The sequence below is a fragment of the Scyliorhinus torazame genome, chromosome 11, assembly GCF_047496885.1.
Source record: "Scyliorhinus torazame isolate Kashiwa2021f chromosome 11, sScyTor2.1, whole genome shotgun sequence".
NCBI classification, from domain to species: domain Eukaryota; kingdom Metazoa; phylum Chordata; class Chondrichthyes; order Carcharhiniformes; family Scyliorhinidae; genus Scyliorhinus; species Scyliorhinus torazame.
The window spans coordinates 185163198-185191167 of NC_092717.1; the positions used below are offsets into that span (position 1 = coordinate 185163198).

Below are 27970 nucleotides of genomic sequence, written 5' to 3' on the forward strand. Positions count from 1 at the left end.
CGTGGCAGCTGAGTACTCAGCAATTGTAATCTCTGACCATGTCCCATATTTTGTTGGTCTGTTGCTGGGGTCCGGCCCCACCAACGCCCATCCTGGAGGTTTGATATTACTTTATTGGCTGATAAAATGTTTTACAAGCATCAATACATAATGAAGACACTTAATACTTTTGGCTCCTTTGGCTCTAAATTAAATCTAGTTAACAGTGAATGATTTCTGGTCAAACCCCCTGGAAGTTGATCCCATTCAGGCACGTTTACTTTTCAGCTCTCCAGTACATGGTTTAGCTACTTGGGGGCCATGGTGGCCCTTAATTGGGCCTCACTCCACAAATTGAATTATTCCAGCCTGATCGGCAATGCTAGAACAGACCTCCACAGATGAGACAATCTTCCTCTATCTTTGGCTGGCAGGATTCAAACAATAAAAATGAAACAATAAAAATGAACATACTCTCCAGATTTTTCTTTTTCTTTCAATGCCTCCCCATTCTCCTGCCCAAATCCTTTTCTGTCAAGGTTAATAAATTAATATCCGCTTATATCTGGGCAGGCAAGAGTCCCAGACGCCTTGGTGCTCTATTCCTGAGGGAAAGACAGACAGGAGGCTTGGCCCTCCGAAACCGATTGTTTCATTACTGGGCAGGTAATATCCAAAAACTCTTACTGTGGATCAGCGATCCCGGTTCAATCTATGGCCTAATGGAGGCTCGCTCTTGTACCACATCCAGTCTCCTTGCGATAGTCAGTGTACCGTTTCCCTTTTCTCCTGCTAGATTTTCCTTGAACCTGGTGTGGTCTCCTCTCTAAGTGGTCGTTCGGCTTAGTAACAAGTATACCGCTTTGGATACTGTTGGGTGGGGGGGGGACTTACCAGGAGTAAGCCATGGGGTACAGGTCTCTGGCACAGAGTCTGTCCCTGTTGCTCAGAAGGGAAGGGGAGAGAGGAGTAGAGCATTAGTCATTGGAGACTCCATAGTTGGGGGGATAGACAGGAGATTCTGTGGGAACGAGAGAGACTCGCGGTTGGTGTGTTGCCTCCCAGGTGCCAGGGTGCGTGATGTCTCGGATCGTGTTTTCGGGATCCTCAAGGGGGAGGGGGTGCAGCCCCAAGTCGTGGTCCACATAGGTACCAACGACATAGGTAGGAAAAGGGATAGGGATGTAAGGCAAAAATTCAGGGAGCTAGGGTAGAAACTTAGATCTAGGGCAAACAGAGTTATTATCTCTGGGTTGTTACCCGCGCCACGTGATAGCGAGATGAGGATTAGGGAGAGAGAGGAGTTGAACACGTGGCTACAGGGATGGTGCAGAAGGGAGGGTTTCAGATTTCTGGATAATTGGGGCTCATTCTGGGGTTGGTGGGACCTCTACAAACAGGATGGTCTACACCTGGACCAGAGGGGTACCAATATCCTTGGGGGGGGGGGAATTTGCTAATGCTCTTCGGGAGGGTTTAAACTAGTTCAGCAGGGGCTTGGGAACCTGAATTGTAGCTCCAGTATACAGGAGGTTGAGCGTAGTGAGTTCATGAGTAAGATTTCAAAGTTGCAGGAGTGTACCGGCAGGCAGGAAGGTGGTTTAAAGTGTGTCTTCTTCAATGCCAGGAGCATCCGGAATAAGGTGGGTGAACTTGTGGCATGGGTTGGTACTTGGGATTTCGATGTTGTGGCCATTTCGGAGACATGGATAGAGCAGGGACAGGAATGGTTGTTGCATGTGCCGGGGTTTAGATATTTCAGTAAGCTCAGGGAAGGTGGTAAAAGAGGGGGAGGGGTGGCATTGTTCGTCAAGGACAGTATTACGGTGGCAGAAAGGACGTTTGATGAGGACCCATCTACTGAGGTAGTATGGGCTGAGGTTAGAAACAGGAAAGGAGAGGTCACCCTGTTAGGGGTTTTCTATAGGCCTCCGAAAAGTTCCAGAGATGTAGAGGAAAGGATTGCAAAGATGATTCTGGATAGGAGCGAAAGCAACAGGGTACTTATTATGGGGGACTTTAACTTTCCAAATATTGACTGGAAACGCTATCGTTCGAGTACTTTAGATGGGTCCGTTTTTGTCCAATGTGTGCAGGAGGGTATCCTGACACAGTATGTAGATAGGCCAACGAGAGGTGAGGCCATATTGGATTTGGTACTGGGTAATGAACCAGGACAGGTGTTAGACTTGGAGGTAGGTGAGCACTTTGGTGATAGTGACCACAATTTGATTACGTTTACTTTAGTGATGGAAAGGGATAGGTATATACCACAGGGCAAGAGTTATATCTGGGGGAAAGGCAATTATGATGCGATGAGGTAAGGCTTAGGATGCATCGGATGGAGAGGAAAACTGCAGGGGATGGGTACAATGGAAATGTGGAGCTTGTTCAAGGAACAGCTACTGCGCGTCCTTGATACGTATGTACCAGTCAGGCAGGGAGGAAGTGGTCGAGCAAGGGAACCGTGGTTTACTAAAGCAGTCAAAACACTTGTCAAGAGGAAGAAGGAGGCTTATGTAAAGATCAGACATGAAGGTTCAGTTAGGGCGCTCGAGAGTTACAAGTTAGCTAGGAAGGACCTAAAGAGAGAGCTAGGAAGAGCCAGGAGGGGACATGAGAAGTCTTTGGCAGGTAGGATCAAGGATAACCCTAAAGCTTTCTCTGGCTACGTCAGGAATAAAAGAATGACTAGGGTAAGAGTAGGGCCAGTCAAGGACAGTAGTGGGAAGTTGTGCTTGGAGTCCGAGGAGATAGGAGAGGTGCTAAATGAATATTTTACGTCAGTATTCACACAGGAAAAAGACAATGTTGTCGAGGAGAATATTGAGATTCAGGCTACTAGACTAGAAGGGCTTGAGGTTCATAAGGAGGAGGTGTTAGCAATTCTGGAAAGTGTGAAAATAGATAAGTCCCCTGGGCTGGATGGGATTTATCCTAGGATTCTCTGGGAAGCTAGGGAGGAGATTGCTGAGCCTTTGGCTTTGATCTTTAAGTCATCTTTGTCTACAAGAATAGTGCCAGAAAACTGGAGGATAGCAAATGTTGTCCCCTTGTTCAAGAAGGAGAGTAGAGACAACTCAGGTAACTTTTGACCAGTGAGCCTTACTTCTGTTGCGGGCAAAATCTTGGAAAGGTTTATAAGAGATAGGATGTATAGTCATCTGGAAAGGAATAATTTGATTAGAGATAGTCAACATGGTTTTGTGAAGGGTAGGTCGTGCCTCACAAACCTTATTGAGTTCTTTGAGAAGGTGACCAAACAGATGGATGAGGGTAAAGCAGTTGATGTGGTGTATATGGATTTCAGTAAAGCGTTTGATAAGGTTCCCCACGATAGGCTACTACAGAAAATACGGAGGCATGGGATTCAGGGTGATTTAGCAGTCTGCATCAGAAATTGGGTGGCTGGAAGAAGAATTGGGTGGCATTTGGTGAGGACAGCGAGGGTGCAGCAGCAGAGGATGATGGACTCCACATTCTTAATAATAATCTTTATTAGTGTCACAAGTAGGCTTACACTGCAATGAAGTTACTGTGAAAAGCTCTGAGTCGCCATATTCCGGTGCCTATTCGGGTATACGGATGGAGAATTCAGAATATCCAATTCACCTAACAGCGCAACTTGCGGGACTTGTGGGAGGAAACCGGAGCACCCGGAGGAAACCCACACAGAATGTGCAGAATCCATACAGACAGTGACCCAAGCGGGAATCGAGCCTAAGATCCTGGAGCTGTGAAGCAACAGTGCTACCCACTGTGCTACTGTCCGGCCACGAGGTGAACCACCAGTACTCGCTAGATCCTACCTCAGAGTTGCTGGCAAGTAGGAAAAAATTGCAAACATAGTTCGAACTGTTGTTGGCTAACTGGGCAGTAAGCCAGTTGTGACGCTCAAGGAGTACGTTCTATGAATGCTCGGTGAAGTGCAGTCGTCTGTTGCCTATGGCAGGCAGCCTCCCACACAGATGCGCAATTCAAGTGGTAACCTCGTTTCTGCCCCTTCTCAGGTTAATGTGGCTTTTGATTCTTTTTACCGTGATCTCTATACATCGCAGCCTCCTATGGATGGTCATGTTTGACCTTTTGGATGCACTACCCATCCCAGCTGTTTAAAAAAAATATTTATTAAGGCATTAATACAAACACAACACAACAAATAAGAGAAGCAAAATTGTACAACATAATTTAAAAAATCAGCACCCATGCCCCCCCTACCCTTCCCCTCCTCCAATCCTGCCTTCCCCATTTTAACCCCCTTTTCTCTCCCCTCCCCTTTCCCCTCTGCTGACACCTCAATCCTCCTTGAAGAAGACAATAAGCGGTGTCCACCTCTGGGCGAACCCATCATCCGACCCTCTCAAGACAAACTTGATCTTTTCCTTTTCCAACCTCAGGAATTCTGCCAGGTCGCTCCCCCCCCCTTTAGGCGACTCTGAGTCCCTCCACCCAAGCAAAATCCGTCTCAGGGCTATCAGGGAGGCAAAGGCCAAGACATCAGGCTCTCTCACCCCCTGGACTCCAAGGTCTTCCGACACCCCAAATATCGCTACTTCTGGGCTCATGGCCACCTTTACCCCCCCCAACACCTTGGACATTACGTCCTCAAACCCCTGCCAGAACCCCTTCAGTTTTGGACATGCCCAAAACATGTGGACATGGTTCGCAGGCCTCTCCGCGCACTGTTCACATCTGTCCTCTACTCCCTCAAAAAACCTACTCATCCTTGCCACCGTCCTATGTGCCCTGTGAACTACTTTAAACTGAATAAGGGTGAGCCTTGCATACAACGAGAACGCATTAAACCTCCGCAAGGCCTCGTCCCACATCTCGGCCTCCTCCTCTCCCCTAGCTGCTCCTCCCACTTCCGTCCCGGTGCATACCTATGGTTATCACAAATCGGTGCCCAGTGAGGCACCCTCCAGTCTCAAGTACTGCCTCCACAATCTCAAGGCCGACACCACTGGGCTCGCGGAGTACTTGGACGGTGTGAACAGTAGAGACGCTGTCAAAAATCATTGCACCCATACCAGCCCCTCCCCCACTACCCATTTCCTAACCATAGTGATGTTAGCCACCCAGTAGTAATTCATTATACTCGGCAATGCCAACACCCCCCCTCCTCACCGCCCCATTCCAAAAGCGCCCTCTTGACCTCCATGGCCACACAAACCCTGAAATCAATTTATCGATTTCGAAACGAAGATCGGGAGGTTCTGAAATACAAACAAGAACCTTGACAGCAGCGCGCCACCCGAATGCTCAAGCACCTAAAACTTGCCCCCGGTACCTTAAACCCCCCCCCCCCCCCCCAAACCACCTCTCCTGCTCTCTGGTCTCAATTGGGAACACCTCACTCTTTCCCATGTTCAGCTTGTAGCCAGAAAACTGGCCAAAATCTTCCAAATTCTCTATAATTTTGCACATGGTCTCCAATGGGTGCAAAATATATATAAGAACAGGTCGCCTGCATACAGCGAAACCCTGTGCTTGACCCCGTCCCCACACAATCTCTTTCCAACCCTTCAATGCTCTAATTGCCATTGCCAATGGCTCTATCATCAATGCAAAAAGCAAAGGGGAGAGTTGGCACCCCTGCCTTGTCCCACGGTGTAGCCCAAAATATCCTGAACCCGCCCGGTTCATCCTTGCTACCGGCGCCTTATACAGCAACCGGGCCCAATCCACAATCCTCTGCCCAAACCCAAACCATTCCAACTCCTCCTCATCAGCGCCATGTGCGCTCAGTCGACCTCCAGGAACCGGAAGAAGGCCCCTCCCCCATCAGCTTTTCCAATATCTTGGTCACATACGTGCTGGCATCTGCTCCTTCAATGCATATGGGCATCCCCACGATCCCCAAGTCTTGTCTTCTGGAGCGGTTCTCAAGATCCTCCATTTTCTCCTTCTGACACTTTTGGGTCTCCCGCATCACTCCCATCTCGGCCACTAACGAGGCGAGCTGCTCCTCATGCTTCCCCACCATCTCCTCCACTTTCCGGATTGCCTGGCCCTAGTAGTCAAGCCTCTGATCCACAAGGTCAATCCCCATTTTAAGTGGCTCTACCACCCTTGGTAGGTCCTCTTGGGCTTCCCATCTTTGCTGGCTGAACTTCTCATTTAAGGAGCCCACCAGCTGCTCTGTTGACCACTGGGCACGGGCAGGACCTCTGCCATCTTGGCCTGTGGTGCACAAAGATTCTCCTGTTCCACCAGCTCCCTTCTTCTCGACCCACTTCTGGTCCGTGGATCCATCCACCAACTCGCTTTCTCCTCGCACTCTTACACCTTTTTCCATCCAAATGTCCACCCTACAAACGGGGAAAGTCCAAATAAATCCACCTTGAGCGGGAGCAATCAAATGTACAACCACTCACTCCATGGCCGCCATCGGAACCCACCCATCCCAACTGTTGAGGTGGAGAGGAGCGTTGAGCTAGAATCCCCATTACACAATACATTTAAAATGTATTGGATTGATGCAATCTGGCAAAGCCCCTGGTCCAGATGGTTTTCCAATTGAATTCTAAAAGAGGTTCTCGGAGCAGCTTGTACCTTTAATTCTGGACATGTTCAATGATTCCCTATCCCAGGGATCGCTGCACTCTACTCTCACTCAGTCTTTGACATTTTCAACATTTTTGCTTCTTAAGAGGGACAAGGACTCGACAAGAGCGTAGTTCGTTATGTCCTATTTTACTTTCAAATGCGGATGTCAAGTTACTTGGCAAGGTGCTGGCGATTCGTCTGACATCGGGAGCTCAATTCTCCCATCGGGAGTCTAAGTGCCGACGCCGGAGTGAAAACCGAAGTGTTTCTCTCCGGCGTCGGAGCCTGCGCCCAGCCCCTATTCTCCCGCCCCGGGGGGGCTAGGAGTGGCGTCGGGTCATTTACACGCGCCGGGCATTGGCGCCGCGTAAAAGCGGCACCGCATAAATGACGCGGCCGGCGCCGCGTAACTGGCGTCACCCGCGCATGCGCAGGTTGGCCGGCGCCAACCCACGCATGAGTGTTGCCGTCCTCCCCGAGGCCGCCCCACAAGAAGATGTTGGATGGATCTTGCGGGGCGGCGGAATAAAGGAGGTCCTCCTTCAGAGAGTCCGGCCCGCCGATCGGTGGGGACCGATCGTGGGCCAAATCCCATTGGAGGCACCCCCCGGTGCAGGAACCCCCCTCCCCCCACAGGCTGACTCCCTCGCCCCCCCCAGTGTTTCCACGCTTTTCCCGCCGGCAGCGACCAGGTGTGGACGGCGCCGGCGGGAACCCGTCGTATTGGGCAGGCCGCTCGGCCCATCCAGGCCGGAGAATCGCCGCTTGCCCGTTACAAACGGCGAGCATCGATTCTCCCAGCGGCCAGCCGTGATTCTCACCGCGCCAGTTTGGGGGGGGGGTGGGAGAATCGCGTGCGGGTGTTGGGGCGGTGTGGCGGGACATGCGCGGCGCCCCGGCGATTCTCCCACCCGGCGTGGGGAGGGCGGATTCCGCCCCTGGTCTCCAAAATACAATCTCGGAGGATCAGACGGTCTTTGTGAAGAGTCGACAATTGTCAGCCAATATGCATCGCCTGTTAAATGTTGTCCTTTTCCCCTCAGTGTGCGAACCTGAGGTGATTGTATCTCTGGATGCCGAAAAGGCCTTTGATAGAGTGGAGTGGGAGTATTCATTTGAGATTCTTGGGAGGTTTGGTCTTGGCCACAAATTTATTTCTTGGGATTCATCTATTGCCAGCATTCGTACGAATGCCCTGCACTCTGATTATTTCCCTTTAATTAGGGGCATAAGACAGGGCTGTCCACTGTCCCCACTCCTGTTTGCTCTGGCAATAGAGTTGCTGCTGTAACGCTGAGGTCCTCTGTTAAGTGAAGGGGGATTAATCGGGGAGGGGTGGAGAATCGGGTCCCTATATTATGGATTCAGTATCCTATGTGGATGTCAAAATGAAGTTGTTTAGCACTTTTGTCTCTTACTCTGGATACAAGTTGAACTTAGGCAAGAGTGAATGCTTCCCGGTTAACCCTTGGGAGGAGAGCCCAACTGGGGATGTTACTATTTTGCCTTGCCAGGACAAGCTTTTATTATCTGGGGGCCAGAGTGGCTAACAGCTGGCCTCACTTCATAAACTAAATTACTCCCGTCTGGTTAGTGGTATTTAGGTAGACTTGCAGAGGTGGAACAACCTCCCCTTATCCTTGGCGGGTCGGGTTCGGATTATGAAAATGAATGTGCTCCCGAGATTTTTCTTTTTCTTTCAGTGTCTCCCCAAATCCTTTTTTATTAAAGGTCAACAAATTATTATTGTATTTTACCAATGGGGCTCTGCTGCAAAGGAACAGACAATTGGGGGGCCTGGCCCGTCCCAATTTTTTGTTTTATTATTGGGTAGCCAATATTCAGAAAGTATTATTGTGGTTGAGCAATTCCAGGTCCCTGTGGGATCAAATGGAAGCATGCTCCTGCACTACCTCTAGTCTTCTTGCAGTAGTTACTGCATTGTTGCCTTTTTCTCCTGTAAGACTTTCCTTGAATCCAGCAGTAGTCTCCTCCCTGAGAATTTGCAAACAGTCAAGGTTTCCCTATCTTTGCTAGCCATTATAGGTAATAATCACATTTTCCTACCAGCTGGTTTAGATTCACTGTTTAAATTTTGGGAAGTGTCTGGAGCAGTTTGAAGACTGGTTAGTGGAGGGAAGATTTGCTAGTTTTAAAGAGTTAGCTGAGAAATCCCAGTTGTCCAGTTCCAGTCTTTTTAGTATTTCTCAATTCGCTATTTTCCACCTTTTCTCTCCTTTCCTTTTGGTGTCACCCTCTTCCCTCATGAAGGGGATTCAGTTGCTGGCAGTCTATCTGGTATTTGATCATATCCTTTCAATGGATTATGTTCTGTTGTGTGGTACGAGGGCGAAATGGGGGGATGAATTGGGTTCAATTATTTTTAAAAATATATTTTTATTCTTCACCTTTTTCACATTTTCCCCCAAATTTACACCCACCAACAATAAACAATAATCAATAACAAATGTAATGTCAATTCCCATATCAACAACAATCCCATCCTCACACCAAACCCCCAAACAGCAGCTTGCATGTTAACATAAACAAATAACAAAGAGGAAACAGGAATCACCCATAGTCACCATTAACACATACAGTCCCCCTCCCCCCAACCCCCTCCCATGTTCGATGCAATCCAATTCTCAAAAGTGCATAATGAATAACGCCCATGAATTGTAGAACCCCTCCATCCTACCCCTCAGATCAAACTTAACCTTCTCAAGAGTCAAGAATTCCAGCAAGTCCCCCCGCCACGCCAGGGCACAGGGTGGAGAGGTGGATTGCCTTTGGGTGATCAATGAGGCAAAGGCTACAACATCTGCCTCTGCACCCATTTCCAACCCCAGCTGGTCCGACACCCCGAATATGGTCTCCCGAGGGCCTGGGTCCAGTTTCACATGCACCACTTTAGAGATTACCCGAAAAATCTCCTTCCAGTAATCCTCCAGCTTTGGACAGGACCAAAACATATGAACGTGATTAGCGTCCCCCCCCCCCCCCAACGTTCATACACATCTTTTACCCCCTCAAAGAGCCAGCTCATCCTCGCCCTTGTGAGGTGTGCTCCATATACCACCTTCAGCAGTATCAGCCCCAGCCTCGCCCACAAGGTGGAGACATTCACCCTCCGGAGCACTGCACACCAAAACCCCTCCTCCATACCCTCTCTCAACTCTTCCTCCCACTTTACCTTGATCCCTTCCAGTGGTGCCTTCTCCTCTTCCAAAATAGCCCTGTAAACCGCCGACACTACCCCCTTCTCCAGTCCCCCTGTCGTCAGCACCTCCTCCAGCAATGTGGAGGCTGGCTCTACTGGGAAGGTCTCTATCTCCTTTCTGGCAAAGTCTCAAACCTGCATGTGTCTAAATATTTCCCACTGCTCCAGCTCATACTTCGCTCCCTGCTCCTTCAATCCTGCAAACCAACCCCCAAGAAACAAATCTTTTAGTGTCCTAATTCCTCTGACCCAGCTCTGTACCTTCTCCATATTCGCCGCCCATTAATAATACATCAGGTTCAGGAGACTGCCTTCCTCTCTGTAGTAGCATGTTTCTAATTCTGGTCACCTTCCCTCCCCATATGAACGGGGTAATCATTCCTTCAACCTCTCTATAAAATGCCGTTGGCAGGAAAATCGACAGGCATTGGAAAATAAACAGAAATCGCGGCAACACGTTCATTTTAACCAGCTGTACCTGACCGCCAGTGACAGAGGGAGACCATCCCACCTTGCCAGATCATCTATCATTCTCCCCATCAAACTAGAAATGTTGTACCGACGAGCCCCCCCCCCAATCCCGAGCAACCTGCACCCCCAGGTACCTAAAGTGAGTCACTGCCCTACGGAATGGCAGCCCCACCACCACTGCCCCCACCCCTGGCTGAGACACCACAAAATATTCACTCTTGTCTAGATTTAATTTGTACCCCGAGAAAGACCCAAACACTCGAAGCAGCTCCAGTATTTCCCCTATTGACACACTCGGTTCTGACACTTATAACAAGAAGTCATCGGCATATAAGGACACTCTATGCTCTATCCCCCCCCGCACTATCCCTTTCCATACCCCTGAACCTCTTAACTCGATGGCCAATGGCGAGTGCAAACAGCAGGGGGGCCATAGGACATCCCTGTCTAATCCCATGGTGGAGAGAAAGGTATCCCGAGCTGCTGCCATTTGTGCGGACACTCACCCTCGGCTCCTTATACAGTAGCTTTACCCAGTCTAAAATCGTAGTCCAATCCCAAACCACTCCAGAACTGCCATCAAGTACCCCCATTCTACCCTGTCAAACACTTTCTGGTGTCCAATGACACAACCACCTCTGTTTCCTTCCCCTCCGCCGGTGCCATAACCACGTTCAATACCCTCCTGATGTTCGAAAAGAGCTGCCTCCCTCTCACAAACTCCGTCTGATCCTCACCCATCACCTGTGGGAGCAACTCCTCCTGCCTACCTGCCAGTACCTTCGCCAACACCTTTGCGTCCACATTTAAAAGTGATATGGGTCTATACGACCCACACTCCATCGGATCATTATGTTTTTTAAGCAACAGGGAAATCGATGCCTGCCCCAAAGCTTGTGGTAACACCCCCTTCCCTATCGCCTATTCAAACATCCTCACCATCAGGGGGCCGGCTTATCCTTGAATTTTTTATATTCCACCGGAAACCCATCCGGCCCTGCCACCTTCCCCGACTGCACCCTCCCAATCGCATCCTTTATCTCCTGCTCCACTATCACCCCTTCTACTGTAGCCCTGTCCCCCTCGCCTAACCTCGGGTCCTCAAGCCCATCTCAAAATCTCCCAGTCTCCCCTAGCTGGCTCTGACCTGTACAGCCTCTCATAGAATTCCTTAAAGACCTTTTTAATCTGATCTGGAGCTACCACCAACTTCCCTGTCCTGTCCCGCACCTGGACAATTTCCCTTGCTGCCGCCTCCCCCCAGAGCTGACCCGCCTTCTCTCCATGCTTGTAAACTGCACCACTTGCTCACCTCAATTGGCATACCGCCTTCCTGGTAGATAGTTGGTCAAAGCTCACCTGCAGTTCGTTCCTCTTTTCCAACTTCGCTGGGTCCCCATCATCTGCATAACACTCATCTATTACCCTCTGACGCTCCAACCTCTCCTCTTTGTCCACCCTAGCCTTAAACAAGATCACCTCACCCCTCACCACCGCCTTTAGAGCCTCCCAGACAACTGCTTTCGTCACCTCACCCATGCAGTTGAAACCTACATATTCCTCGATTACTTTTTCAATCTTGTCACAGAACCCTCGGTCCCCCAACTGTTTTCCAACCCGGTCTCTGTACCACCCCCTTTTCCAGTACCATATCCACCCAATGTGGAGCATGCTCTGATATTGCAATTGCCGAGTACTCCGACCGCTTAACCCCAGCCAGCAGCACCTTCCCCACCACGAGAAAGTCGAGTTGGGTCCCATTCTTAATGTTGAGGTGTGAAGTGAGGCCCTTCACAGGGACAACTCCATATTTTCATGAGTCTGATTCAGCTGAAGGTTTTGCATAGGACGCATCTTGACCAGGTCTAAGATAAACGGGTTCTTTCCTAGAGCTGAGGATAAGTGTGAGCGCTGTTCTCCTGGGCCGGCTAAACGTACAACATATTCTGGACCTGTCCCATTTGGATCAGTGTCTGCTGGTGGCCATATTTGGGGTGTGAGATTCACTGGTGATACAGTCTGGGGTGAAGGCGGATGTCTTCACCTTTGCCTCGTTGTTGAGGTGAATTTTGCTCAGGTGGAGGTCTCCCACTCCGCCAAGTGCCTCTGCTTGGCTGGGTGACCTAATGTAATTTCTGGATTTAGAGAACGTCAAGTTCACCATCAGGGGGTCAGTGGAGAGGTTCTACCTAAGATGGCAACCATTTATTTCCTTTTTTAATGAGTTAGTCGCCATCAGCTGTTGGGGGGTTTAGATTCGTTTTTGCATCTAAATTAATTACGGGTTGCGTATGTCTTTGCCTTTTCTTTTATTTCCCTTCAATTGTATTTTTCTGTTTGATTGTTTTGGGTTGTTCTGATTATTCTGAAAAATGTCTTAAACATATTTTTTTTAAAACATTAGACTTGGACAGTAGAAAGGGAGATATAGTCCTTTCCTTGCTTCAACAGGAAGGGTATGCTTCTCATCACCGCACTCTTCATCTGTTCTTTCCTGGAGCCAACAGTACTACAATACAAGTGCAGGTACAGCAGTAAAGTATGTGCTGGTCTTCTTATTCCACACCCTTTAGCTAGGCGGTGGACAGCTGAGAGCCCATCTGTCTAGAATCAATTATAAGCCAGATTGTACGAGGACAGCAGGTTTCCTTCCTTAAAGGATTATAGTAAACCAGTTGAGATTTTAATGGCACCCAAACCAGGTATCCAAATCTTTTTACAAAACTTAATCCAAATTTAAAACTACATGATGGAATCATAACTTGCAATCACTGAATTGTAAATCCCATCCTTCTGGTTACCAGTCTGGTATCTTAGCCACTACGTTAGCGTAAATCTTTGTTTCATTCTCGTAATTTACCACTTTATTCTCTAATGCTTTTCTGTGCACTCTCTTTTATTCTACACACTTACCGATAGAGTCCTTCAGCGCATGTGTGAGTTTGCTCTGTCTGAATGGAATATGCCCTCTCTTGGGTTCAGCAAGAGCAATGATGGTCTGCTCAAGGAAGGAGAGCGACTTATTGATGTACATAGCCTCCCGCTTCACTTGTCCTTCAGACTGAAAGAGCACAAAAGATATTAGGGTTGATTAAAAAGATACAATGCATTGCACACTCTTTCGTTTGTAGATTTTCAGTGATATATCAATCAGTCTTAGGGAAGTTAAGCATGTTACATTATTTGCATATTAGTGTCTGTTTTGACTCAGTGGTATCTTTCTTGTTTTTGAGTTAGAAGATTCTGAGTTCAAAATCAAGAACCAACAAGAGGAAATGTGGCAGCATAGGTAGAAAGGGGTTACGGCAGCTTGGTGGTGCAGTGGTTAGCACTGTTGCCTCACGGCACCGAGGACCCAGGTTCGATCTCTGCCCCAGGTCACTGTCTGTGTGGAGTTTGTACATTCTCCCTGTGTCTGCGTGGGTCTCACCCCCACAACCCAAAAAAGATGTGAAGGGTAGGTGATTTGGCCATGCTAAATGCCCTTAATTAGAAAAAAAAAAGAATTGGGTACTCTAAATTTATTAAGAAAAAGGCAGAAAGGGGTTGACAGACAGATAACAGAATTAGAGTTAATGGATGTTGCTCAGATTGGAGAAGGGCTGGAAGTGTCTATTCCAGAGATCAATGATGGGTCTGTTTTTCGTTCTTTGTACATATAAGTAATTTGGACTTGAATATATTCCAATCCAATTTTTAGAAATGATCTGGACAAGGTGTAAGGAGCAACGTTATAACGTTGGCAGATATTACAAAATTTGACAAGGCGGTAGATACTGATGAAGACAGTTGCAGGTTTTATATGAGAGGGTGATCACAGAGGGAGTTCAATGCAGAGAGGTTTGATGCATTTTGGGAGGTCGTTAAAGCAGCAGGGTAAGTTGACAAGGATCGAGATCTTCCGGCTTTTGACGCTGGCGGGATCTTACTGTCCTACTGATGGCGCACCCCTTGTGGACTTCCCAGTGGCGTGGGTGGATTCAATGGGAAATCCCATTGACAGTGGCGGGACCAGAAGATCCCGCTGCCTCCCGCCACCAAGAAACACGCCGCAGAGAAGGCAAAGAATCTTTTTACTGAATTTTTAAAATAATCTTTATTGTCACAAGTTGGCTTACATTGCAATGAAGTTACTGTGAAAAGCCCCTAGTTGCCACATTCGGCGCCTGTTCGGGTACACTAACAGCACGTCTTTCGGGACTTGTGGGAGGAAACCGGAGCACCCGGAGGAAACCCATGCAGACACGGGGAGAACATGCAGACTCCACTAAGACAGTGACCCAGCCAGGAATCGAACCTGGGACCCCGGAGCTGTGAAGCCACAGTGCTAACCACTGGGCTACCATGCTGCCCAAGAAGTTTAAAAACAGAGGAATAGAATATAAAAGCAAAGCAACAATGTTGGAATTTTATAATGGCAAGGCCTCAGTTGGATTATTGTAGATATTTCGAAGAACCACACTTCAAGATCTATATAAAGTCGTCAATTAGAAAGGGTGCAGAAAAGTACGACTATTCTCCTTGCAATATCCTCTTCAAAGTTTTCAAACTGATGAGAGATTTTAATAGATTGAGAAAATTAATTCCCTCTGGGAGGAGGGTCAATAACTGGAGGCCATAGATTCAAATCATTAGCAGAAAATATACAGAGATGAGAATTTTTTCACATAGAGTTGTTGGGATATGGAATGCCTGTAAAGATAATGGCGTCTGATTCTATCAATAATTTAATAGAATACGCATACTTGAAGATGAATCATTATCAAATAGCTCGTGATCAATTGGTCCTTACCGAGCTCCATCAGCTGAAGTGCTGTTTTATGATGGTAAACATGTTACAGCAACAATAAGAACAATCACAATAGTTTTACTCTCAATTAATGTGTTATCATGGCCAGAAGCTTGGATTATGCAGTATTAATCTTTAATTTTTTTCCATCAGCTTGGGGATCTGATTTAACCTAAACTGACTGGGCGCGATTTAACCAAATTGCAATACAGTCCCATGACGAGTGGGTTTAGTCGGGTGTTTCCTGGCGCTGACTGAGCCGAGAAAGACCACGCTATCTAGCGGGACTTTGTTGTAATCTGGGGCCTCATGGGTCCGCGCGCAGCCGGCGCCATGTTGTACAGCGCGACCGCTGCAGGTCGTCGCCGTGTGCAGTCGTGGCCACGGACCCGCCAATTCTCTAGGCGTTTATATCGGGAAGGCCGTGCATTTTACATGCCGCGTCTGCTAGCCCCTCACCAGTCGGAGGATTGGTGCTGGGCCTCGCCGATTTTCACGTCGTAAAACCAGACATCAAAATCGGACAACCCAGCCCCTAGTCTTTCATCATTACTGGCAGATCGAAGAGCAGGATATGGGACAAAACTTCTCTTTCAAAGAGAAAGCATAGGCATAATGGGTCAAATAGTCTCCATCTGTGCTATTGTTGAGATGCCACCTGCCCCCTTGATCAAAGTCAAGTGTTCCATGGCACTACCTGAAGAGGAGTGCACCTCATTTCATTTTTTGTTAAATCTTTTTATTCTCCACATGTTCAACGTTCATCAAACAAATAAAAGAAAAGGGAAAAAAAAACCCCGATAACAATCCCCCAGAAACAACATTCCTCTCAATATACAATTCAATACATCAATTTGTGCAGTCCAGGTAAAAGTTAACAACAAAACAAGAAACAATAAACCCTACCTCCCCCTTATGATCAATGGCAACCAGTTCCCGAAGATGCATAATAAACAGTCCCCATGAATTGTCGAACCTCTCCTTCATCCCCCTCAGCTCAAATCTCACCTTCTCAAGTGTCAAAAATTACCCTGCCAAGCCGAGGCACAAGGTGGAGAAGCTGTCCGCCACCCCAACAGGACCCGCCTCTGGGCAATCAGCAAGGCGAAGGCTAAAACACCTGCCCCACACTTGCCTGCAGCTCAGGTTGGTCCGACACCCCGAAAATGGCCTCTAAGGGATCCGGTTCCAAGTCCACATGTAGTACCCTCGAGATGATGCGAAAAACCTCCCTCCATATTTCTTCAGCTTCGGACAGGACCAAAACATATGTACATGGTTTGCGGGGCCCCACCCACACCCCTCGCAAAATTCCCCCACTCCCACGAAGAGCTTCCCCCACTCCCACGCATGAGGTTGCGGCATTCACTCTTCGTAGCACCTCACACCACAACCTTCTTCCATTACCTCCCCCAACTCTTCTTCCACTTGGCCTTGACAAGGCCTCCTCCACCCCCTTCAGCTTCTCTCCCTGCTCCCGCACTTTGGCCAGTGTCTTCAACACCGCCGCCTTTACTGTGGCAATCGCCTCCTCCACCAGTACCTTAATTGCTGCCATAATTTCCTTCCTCATCACCTCCATGTGCTTCGCAAACTGTTTTTCAAATTCCACAGTTATCACCGCGGTCATCTTCTCTACTGTGAAGGGCGCGGCCCCATCCAGCGACCCAGCCTCCACCATCTTTCCTACTACCGGGCTGACCCTTTCGCTCGACAGCGAACCTTCACTTGACCCCTTCTTCCTGACGGCCTTCCTCTGAGTTTTAGTCATCCCCCGTCCTCCTTATGTCTTCCTGCACCTGTTTGTTTAAAAATTGCCCTTGGGACCGAGCATTAAAAAATCGAGACTCGAGCAGAAGCTACCCAACGTGCGACTTCCTCCTACATGCCGCCCCCGGACGTCTGCTCCTCATGTCACAGTTGAGAAACTACACCATTAAAAACAGTTGAACTAGTCATTTATCTTATCGTTATTTGTGGGACTTCGCTGTGCAAATTGGTTACTGTGTTTGTTTATAGCATGTAGAAAAATAATACACTGGCTGAAAATTTAGCAAGTAATGTTATTCTAGTGTTATGGGTCAGAATTTAGAGAACCCCAAAGTGTAGCATGGAGTTCAACTGACCCACAACTTTTAATAGATTGTGGTGTGGGGAGCACACGGCGCACTCTACGGGTGTGATACAGCATAAATGGAAAAGTGTTTTTAAAAACAAAACAATGTTTATTCTAGCAACTCAAGTTAACCTTTTTAAAACAACCATTGAATATCTTAACACCCATTAATTCAAAGATAACCCCCAAAGACTAAGTAATCGTTTCAGCTGTCCTTTTAACATCCAAAAGACTTAACCAACCTTCAAACGAGAGCACATTAGGTTACATTCAATATAAACAGTGAGAAAGGGTTCAACCGTGTTGCTGCTTTTGGTTACTTCAGCTGCAGCCCTTTGTTTTCTTAATGCAGCTCACTGGAAACACACAGACACACCCAAGCTGCTCTCTCAAATGGAAACTCAAAAAGCAGAAGTGAGCTCAGCTCCCCCCACCCTCTGACATCACTTCAGTAATATGATCAGCTCCATTTCTTAAAGGTACATTGCTTCAACATACATTTCTTAAAGGTACTCTTACATGACACCTCCCCCCAAGAAAAAAAAACCCATCAACTTCAAGATGGTTTCATTTTTCACCTTTGCACCATCAATTAAGAAATGCACACAGTAAAAATACTTTATCGGTTCAAAAAAAACCAATACACGCAACAAGGTATAATAATATAGTCCATTTTTTTCCCGTTCTTCTTCCTCCAACCAAAATCCTTCTCGATTGACAGTCTCTTTGAAAAATAAAGTCTCTGTACGATCTATCCATTCCTCTACGCTTCGGCATTTCTCTTTAAAGTTAGATACTTCAGTTCAATCTGATCACAGAGTCCCTTGCAATGCTCCAATACAGGAGAATTGGTTACCACAGATTTCAGGCAGTCAAATGCCTGTTGAAAGTCCGCTGTCCATTGAAATTTTTGATGTTTCATCAGCAAGTCCATCAGTGGAGCAACCACGCTACAAATCCTTTGCACAAATCCACTCATGCCAAGAAATCACATTATTTCCCTTCGTCTTGAGGGTATCGGAAACTTCCCAATAACTTTCGTTTTCACATCCTGTGGGACCATTCGACCCTGTCCGATTGTATGGCCAAGGAAAGTGACTTGGGCTTTTCCAAATTCACTTTTGACTAGGTTTATTACCAAACCAGCCACCTGAAGTCGATCGAATAACTCCATCAGATGTTTTAAATGTTCTTTCCATGTCTAGCTGAAAAGTACCAGATCATCGATGTATACCGCACAATTGGGTAATCCTGAAACGACTGTATTAGTTAACCGTTGAAATGTGGCTGGGATGTTTTTCATGCCAAATGGCATCACTTTGAATTGGTATATACCATCTGGAGTCACAAAAGCTGGAATCTCCTTCGCCCTTTCGGATAAAGGTACCTGCCAATAACCTTTAAGTAAATCCAATTTGGAAATAAAAGCGGATTGTCCCACTTTCTCAATGCAATCCTTCAAACATGGGATAGGATAAGAGTCCGTTCTTGTAACTGCATTCATCTTTCTATAGTCCACACACCACTGTTGGGTACTGTCTGGTTTAGGTACCATCACTATGGGTGAGCTCCATTGGCTGCAACCCACTTCAATTATGCCATTTTTAAGCATACTCTCAATCTCTTTGTTAACCTGTGCCAATTTTAAAGGATTAAGTCTTTATGGATGTTGTTTGATAGGAACAGCATTTCCCACATCTACATCATGTGTAACCATTTTAGTACTTCCCAATTTATCTCTACAAACTTGCCCATGTGATATCAAAAACTCTTTCAGGTCAGTTTGTTTTTCCTCTGGAAGGTAACTTAACAATTTACCCCAATTATTAAGAACATCCTCATTTTCCAATTTAATTTGAGGTATGTCAAATTCACAGTCATCTGGATTTGGTTTGTCACTTTGAGTTAGAATCATTAAAACCTCCTTTTTCTCTCCTTCCCTTTCAAAGTACCTTTTAAGCATATTCACATGACACACTCGGTGAGTCTTCCTTCTATCTGGTATTTTTATCACATAATTCACCTCACTTAATTTCCTTTCAATCTGATAAGGTCCACAAAACCTAGCTTTTAAAGGCTCACCTTCCAATGGATCAACACTAAAACTTTATCTCCACTGGTAAAACTATGAACTTTGGATTTCTTGTCCGCTACCCGTTTCATCACATTTTGTGCAACTTTCAAATGTTGTCGAGCCAATTCATCTACTCTATTGAATCGTTCCCTAAAATTTGACATGTAATCCAATAATGTAAATTCCGATTTCTCACCCACCAATTTTTCCTTAATCAATTTAAGTGGTCCTCTTACCTCGGGCGAAATTCTCCGTTATCGGCGCAAAGTCCGCCGATCGGCGCAAAAAACGGCGCAAATCCGACTTGCGTCACGCCGCAAAGATCGTCGCGAAGTCTCCGGCCCGAAGTGGGCTAGCTGCGACGTGACGGGATCCGCGCTTGCTCACGTGGTTCACGCCGTGCAGCGTCATACACGCCGCACGGCGTGACGGCTCATAACGACGCGCTGCTCCCCCCCCACCCGACCGGAACACCCGACCGGAACACCCGACTGGATGGCTGGCCGCCGCTCAGCCCCGAGGTTCCAGTCACGGGATGTGGAGGCGCTCCTGGACGCTGTGGAGCAGAGGAAGGAGGCCCTGTATCCCGGGCATGGCCGCAGAGTTGCCCCACGCCACAGCCGGCGTCTGTGGAGGGAGGTGGCAGAGGCCGTCACCGCTGCGGCCCTGACACCACGGACAGGCACCCAGTGCCACAACAAGGTGAGCAGGCAGGGTGAGCCTCCCGCCCCGTCGGATAATCATATCCCCAATCCCCTATATCCCCCCTCCCCCATATCCCCCCTCCCCATATCCCCCTCCCCCATATCCCCCATATCCCCCTCCCCATATCCCCCCTCCCCCATATTCCCCCTCCCCATATCCCCCATATATCCCCCCTCCCCCATATCTCCCCCTCCCCATATCCCCCCTCCCCCATATCCCCCCTCCCCCATATCCCCCTCCCCCATAGCCCCCATATCCCCCCTCCCCATATCCGCCCTCCCCATATCCCCCCTCCCCCATATCCCTGACATCCCCCTCCCCATATCCCCCATATTCCCCTCCCATATCCTCCCCTCCCCCATATCCCCCCTCCCCCATATCCGCCGTATCCCCCCTCCTACATATCCCCCATATCCCCCCTCCCCATATCCCCCCTCCCCATATCCCCCCTCCCCATATTCCCCCTCCCATATCCCCCCTCCCATATATCCCCCCTCCCCCATATCTCCCCTCCCCCATATCCCCCCTCCCCCATATCCCCCCTCCCCCATATCTCCCCTCACCCATATCCCCCATATCCTCCCCCCTCCCCATATCCCCCTCCCCATATCCCCCATATCCCTCCTCCCCCATATCCCCCTCCCCATATCCCCCCTCCCCCATATCCCCCCTCCACCATATCCCTGATATCCCCCTCCCCATATCCCCCATATTCCCCTCCCCATAGCCCCCCTCCCCATATCCCCCCTCCCCCATATCCCCCCTCACCCATATCCCCCATATCCCCCCTCCCCCATATCCCCCCTCCCCCATATCCCCCCTCCCCCATATCCCCCCTCCCCCATATCCCCCCTCCCCCATATCCCCCCTCCCCCATATCCCCCCTCCCCCATATCCCCCCTCCCCCATATCCCCCCTCCCCCATATCCCCCCTCCCCCATATCCCCCATAACCCCCATATCCCCCCTCCCCCATATCCCCCATATCCCCAAGTGAATCCAGCCCTGACCTTAACCTCTGCAATACACGCGCAACCGCCGATGGCGTGCATTCATATACCTGCCTAACACTGTTGTCTTTTACCCCCGCCACCCCCCCCCCCGCCCCCCCCCCCCCCGCCCCCCCCCCCGCCACAGGAGAAACGCGCACACAACACCAGGGAGCATGTGAGGACTGCTGGAGGCCCCGCTGATGAGAGGCCACTGACCGAACACGAGGAAAGGGCCCTGGAACTGGCTGGCGGACCTGAGGACCAGGAGGTTGCTGATGCAGAGGCCGGGGGCGTACTAGCAAGTGAGCCACCGACAGCCCGTCCCCATATCCCCCCTCCCCTATATCTCCCTCCCCCATACCACCTGATCACTGCCTGCGTGTCTAACCATGCATGCTTCATTGTGTATCGCAGGAGCAAACGTCGAGGCACCCATCCCCGCAGATGCAGACCGCCCGCACACCACGGGAGACGGAGAGACCCGGACCCTCCGGCATGCGACGCCCGCAGGATGCCCCTCGCACACCACGGGAGACGGAGAGACCCGGACCCTCCAGCCTGCGACGCCCGCAGGATGCCCCTCGCACACCACGGGAGACGGAGAGACCCAGACCCTCCGGCATGCGACGCCCGCAGGATGCCCCTCGCACACCACGGGAGACGGAGAGACCCGGACCCTCCGGCATGCGACGCCCGCAGGATGCCTCTCGCACACCACGGGAGACGGAGAGACCCGGACCCTCCGGCATGCGACGCCCGCAGGATGTCCCTTGGAGACCACGGGAGACGGAGAGTCCTGGAGCAACAGGGAGACGACGCCCCCGTCACGTGCGGGTGCGACGACGCAGGCGTGTGCCACCCAGCGACGAGAGGGGCAGCCACAGGCCCCCGTCACAGCCGAGCCAGGACTCCTCTACGCAGGACACCCCTACCCAGGACACCCCTACCCGGGACACCCCTACCCGGGACAGCACTACCCAGGAAGACGAAATACCGGACAGTGACTCAGAGTGGATGGGTGGAGACGAACCCCCACCCCAAAGTGCCATGGACTCAGAGTGGGACGAAGAGCACGACAAAACGCCACTGCTGTCACCAACGCCCTCCACCATCGCAGAAACACTCACCTCGGTTGGGCACTTCAGTGATGAGGCGTCTGGTACACTCACTGGTGCGCACAACACAGCCGTCCCAGTACAGCAGGTGGAGGTAGGAGCAGCAGAGGGGCCGGGCGGTCGGAGGGCAGCCCAGCCCAAGCGAACATCTGCCGCCCAGATGGATACCGGGTTCCTGGAGTTACCACACCCACACATAGATCCGATGCAACCACCGACCCGGAGACGAGCGAAGAGGGTGACGGCCGGCTTGCGGCGGCTGCAGTCGCAGGTGGAGGAGTCCACCCGCGTCCAGGAGCTGGGAGTGGTGCCGCTCATACGTGCCACCCAGGCCGACACCGCACGGGTGGCGGCAATGGGTGCGACGGTGTCAGACATGGGGAACGGTTTGCGAGGCCTGGGGCTTTCCGTGCAGGCGGCGTCTGTGGCCCAGGACATGGCTGCCCTCTCACAGGAGGCCATGAGCCAGTGCCAGCGCCAGATGGCAGAGGCGTTCAACGCCATGGCCCAGTCTCTGCAGGCCATGGCCCAGTCTCAGCAGGCCATATCTCAGCAGGCCATAGCCCAGTCTCTGCAGGCCATAGCCCAGTCTCTGCAGGCCATAGCCCAGTCTCAGCAGCCCATGGCGCAGTCTCTGCAGGCCATAGCCCAGTCTCAGCAGTCCATGGCCCAGTCTCAGCAGGGCATCGCTGAGGGCATCGGTGCCAGTGGCCATGTGCGAGCCGGCGTCGCACAGTCACAGACAGGGTATGCCAACCCCCTGGGCTCCATGGCTGCAAACCTGCAGACCCCTGTCGATACCAGCACGGGCCTCCAGGACACAGCAGCGCCAGATGTCGGGAGGGTGTCGGATGGCCAGTCCGTTCGCATCCCCCACCCATGTAGAGGCCTGGGGGCCATCGGGCACCCCGAGGGAGGAGGAGGTGGTGTGGTCCATCCCAGCTCCCCCTGTAGGGGAGGTCCCGGAACACCGCGACACCTCGGACTCCCCCCCCTTCCGTCCCAGGTGCATCGGGTGGGCAACGGGCAGGACAGGCTGGCAGCTCGCCATCCCAGTCGCCCGGGCCGCAGCCTGGCCCATCTAGGCCAGGGCGCCCCAGGAAACGGCCGCCAAAGGGATCCCGTGTCAGAGGGCAGGAATCACAGGAGTCCACCTCCAGTTCTGCTGTACCGTCTCGGGAACCACGTAGACGTAGTCAAAGGGCCCGTAAGGCCAAACAATTAGACACTGAGTAAGTTGGCACGGGTGCAGGGCACAGATGAGTTTTTTGGGCTAGGGCACGTGCATGAACTCCTTTGGTTATTAAAGTCAATGTTACACCTACAGAAGCTGCCTTTGTGCTCTGTCCAAAGCGTGCGGGGGTGTCATGTACGTTGAGCGCAAGTGTGTGTGTGAGGGGTGGTCTTACCTCAGGCCCAGGTGAGTCTGCCCCCTTCCCCCTGGGCCATCAACATCCCCCCGGGCAGAGGACGGGACCGTGCGCTGCAGTGTCACAGCCGCATGCAGGGATGGTCCGGGTGGATGGTGGTACTGTGGCCATGGGTCAGACATAGTCCAACGATGTGGAGCCAGGAGCTCATCGCAGGGCGGGTTGTCATCATCCTCCATGGCCTGCAATAGACACGCGTCCACCCGCAACTGTGTGAGCCCGGCCATTGTGCCGCAGGTGGATCGGCAATGGGGGGGGGTGGTGTGCATGCGGGTGGGGTGGGTGGGGTTGGGGAGGGGGTGAGGGTGCTGGGTGGGTGGATGGGTGGGGGGGTGTGGGTGGTCGGCTGTTGCCATGGTGTGCGGTCTGTGGCCATACTACCCGATTCCCACGCCCATCTAGTCAGTGAAGCGGGCGTCTATCAGTCTGTCCCGTACGCTGGGCCAGCCGGTAACGGTGGACAGCCACCCGCCTGTGTCTAGCCCGTCTGCCCTGACCATTGCCCCCATCCCCCTCATCTGGGAGGACTGCGCCTCTTCCTGCTGCTCCTCCACTCCGCCCTCTTCTGCCTGCGGCACATCGCCCCTCTGTTGGGCTATGTTGTGCAGGACGCAGCACACCACAATTATGCGGCCGACCCTTTCTGACAGATACTGGAGGGCGCCCCCAGAGAGGTCCAGGCACCTGAAACGCATCTTCAGCACGCCAAAGCACCTCTCTATCACTCCCCTTGTCGCTACATGGGCATCATTGTAGCGGTTCTCCGCCTCATTGCGTGGCCTCCGTATAGGCGTCATCAGCCACGATCGCAATGGGTAGCCCCTGTCGCCCAGCAACCAGCCCCTCAGCCGGGGATGGCGTCCCTCGTACATGCCGGGGATGGATGACCGTGACAACACGTATGAGTCGTGTACACTGCCTGGGTAACGGGCGCAGACGTGCAGGATCATCATGCGGTGGTCGCAGACCACCTGTATGTTCATCGAATAGGTCCCCTTCCTATTGGTGAACACGGCCCTGTTATCTGCAGGTGGCCGCACGGCGACGTGCATCCCATCAATCGCGCCCTGGACCATGGGGAACCCGGCCACGGCAGAGGAGCCCACGGCCCGGGCATCTTGGCTGGCCCGGTCCACAGGAAAGCGGATGTAGCGGTGCGCCATGGCATATAGGGCATCTGTCACTGCCCGGATGCACCGGTGCACCGATGTCTGCGATATGCCGGACAGGTCCCCATTCGGTGCCTGGAATGACCCCGTTGCATAAAAGTTCAGGGCCACCGTAACCTTGACGGACACGGGGAGAGGGTGTCCCCCGCCAGTGCCACGCGGTGACAGGTTTGCCAGCAGGTGGCAGATGTGTGCCACGGTTTCCCGCCTCCCGGTCTGTGAGGTCCTGGTATGACTGCCGGGGCCGGTACACACGGGGCGCCCTCGGGTGCCTCCATTGCCGTGGGGCCGCGACGTCCTCCTCTCCCTCCTCGTCCTGTCGGTCAGGTGTCACTCCAGCCTGGGCGGCTGCCGCCTGCCCCTCTGCGGCAGCCTGCGCCGCCTCTCTGGCACGCTCCTCCTCCTCATCCACGGCAACATAGACATTAGCGGCTGCCGCCACGGCAGCCAACATCGCTGGATGATCGGAAAACATGACGGCCTGGTGGGGGGGGGGGGGGGAATGACGACATGTCAACATTGCCCATATCCCCTCCTCCCCCCATCCAGGTGGCATGGACCGCATGGGTCCAACTGTTGGAGGCTGGCACTTGGCCAGGTGGACCAACTCATTTGCCCTCCCATCCCCCTCCCCGGCACGGACCCCCCCCATCCCCCTCCCCGGCACGGACCCCCCCCGCCATCCCCCTCCCCGGCACGGATCCCCCCCCCATCCCCCTCCCCGGCACGGACCCCCCATCCTCCTCCCCGGCACGGACCCACCCCCATCCCCATCCCCGGCACGGGCGCCCCCCCCCATCCCCCTCCCCGGCACGGACCCCCCATCCCCCTCCCCGGCACGGACCCCCCATCCTCCTCCCCGGCACGGACCCCCCCCCGCCATCCCCCTCCCCGGCACGGATCCCACCCCCATCCCCCTCCCCGGCACGGACCCCCCATCCTCCTCCCCGGCACGGACCCACCCCCATCCCCATCCCCGGCACGGGCGCCCCCCCCATCCCCCTCCCCGGCACGGACCCCCCCCCATCCCCCTCCCCGGCACAGACCCCATCCTCCTCCCCGGCACGGACCCCACCCCCATCCTCCTCCCCGGCACGGACCCCACCCCCATCCCCCTCCCCGGCACGGCCCCCCCCCCCATCTCCCTCCCCGGCACGGACCCCCCATCCCCCTCCCCGGCACGGACCCCCCCCCCATCCCCCTCCCCGGCACGGGCCCCCCATCCCCCTCCCCGGCACGGAGCCCCCCATCCTCCTCCCCGGCACGGACCCCCCATCCCCCTCCCCGGCACGGACCCCCCATCCCCGTCCCCGGCACGGGCCCCCCCATCCCCCTCCCCGGCACGGCCCCCCCCCATCCCCCTCCCCGGCACGGACCCCCCATCCCCCTCCCCGGCACGGACCCCCCCCCATCTCCCTCCCCGGCATGGGCCCCCCCCATCCCCCTCCCCGGCACGGACCCCCCCCCCATCCCCCTCCCCGGCACGGACCCCCCCATCCTCCTCCCCGGCACGGACCCCATCCTCCTCCCCGGCACGGACCCCCCACCCATCCCCCTCCCCGGCACGGACCCCCCCCATCCCCCTCCCCGGCACGGACCCCCCATCCCCCACCCCGGCACGGACCCCCCCCATCCCCCTCCCCGGCACGGGCCATTACATCCCCCTCCCCGGCACTGACCCCCCCCCCATCCCCCTCCCCGGCACGGACCCCCCATCCTCCTCCCCGGCACGGGCCCTCCATCCCCCTCCCCGGCACGGACCCCCCATCCTCCTCCCCGGCACGGACCCCCCATCCCCCTCCCCGGCACGGACCCCCCATCCCCCTCCCCAGCACGGAACCCCCCCCATCCCCCTCCCCGGCACGGGTGCCCCTATCCCCCTCCCCGGCACGGACCCCCCCCCCCCATCCCCCTCCCCGGCATGCACCCCCCATCCTCCTCCCCGGCACGGACCCCCCATCCCCCTCCCCGGCACGGAACCCCCCATCCCCCATCCCCCTCCCCGGCACGGACCCCCCATCCCCCTCCCTGGCACGGACCCCCCCCATCCCCTCCCCGGCACGGGCCCCCCATCCCCCTCCCCGGCACTGCCCCCCCCCATCCCCCTCCCTGGCACTGACTCCCCATCCTCCTCCCCGGCACGGGCCCCCCATCCCCCTCCCCGGCACGGACCCCCCATCCTCCTCCCCGGCACGGACCCCCCATCCTCCTCCCCGGCACGGACCCCCCATCCTTCTCCCCGGCACGGACCCCATCCTCCTCCCCAGCACGGACCCCCCTCCCGGCACTCCCCCGGAGCCCAGCCCACTCTAACCCCCCCCCCCCCCCCCCCCCCGCCGCACACACACACACACAACCCTAGACACACCTCTCCCCACACATTCAGACTGCGGCCACGCCATCGCCTGCCCAGCGGCCAACCCCCCAGGCCGTCACTCACCTCCACGCTGGTCGGCGTGAACCTGGAGCACAGGTTGACGCCGATTAAAATGAGGTTTGATTTACGTCGACGTGACCGGTCATCACGTCGAAGGGACTTCGGCCCATCCGGACGGGAGAATATCGGCAGGCCCAAAATCGGCTGCCTTGCGCACACCCTTGCCATTCTCCGACGTCTGCGGTGCCATTAACGCCCCGCCGACTTTTCTCCCTTCGGAGACTTCGGCAACCGTCGGGGGCGGGATTCACGGCGGCCAACGGCCATTCTCCGACCCGCTGGGGGTCATGACCAAAAATTAGTTCAAAAGGACTACACTTGATTGACTCATTAGGTGCATCCCCAATTGCAAACAATATGAATTTCTTTATCCCAATCCTCTGGATAATCTTGACAATAAGCCCTTAACATTGTCTTTAATGTCTGATGCCACCTTTCTAATGCTCCCTGCGATTCTGGATGGTACGCAGTTGATTTAAATTGTTTTATTCCTAAGCTATCCATAACTTGTTTGAATAACTTTGAGGTAAAATTTGATTCTTGATCCGATTGTATTTCTGTGGGTAGTCCATATCTAGTAAAGAATTTAAGTAACTCCTCCACAATCTTTTTAGCTGTAATATTACGTACTGGAATGGCCTCTGGAAACCTAGTAGACACATCCATTATAGTCAAAATATGTTGATTCCCACTTTTTGTTTTAGGAAGCGGTCCTACGCAGTCAATTAGGACCCTTGTAAAAAGGTTTCTCAAATGCTGGAATGGGTATTAAGGGCGCTGGTTTTATCACTGCTTGAGGTTTCCCTATCACTTGACATGTGTGACATGATTGACACAATTTAACTACATCTTTATGTAGTCCAGGCCAATAAAAATGTTTCTGGATTTTAGCTTGAGTTTTCCTTATTCCCAAATGACCCCCCAC

At 52.7% G+C, this 27970-nt stretch overlaps 1 protein-coding gene across 1 annotated transcript in view; it reads right to left on the reverse strand.

The window, feature by feature from the left end:
* Window positions 1-27970, reverse strand: part of kif9 (kinesin family member 9) — a 215714-nt gene that overhangs the window by 114948 nt on the left and 72796 nt on the right. The window contains exon 8 of the mRNA XM_072468147.1: window positions 13133-13280. Within this exon, the coding sequence (XP_072324248.1) occupies window positions 13133-13280 (148 nt within the window). The remainder of the gene's footprint in view (window positions 1-13132; window positions 13281-27970) is intronic.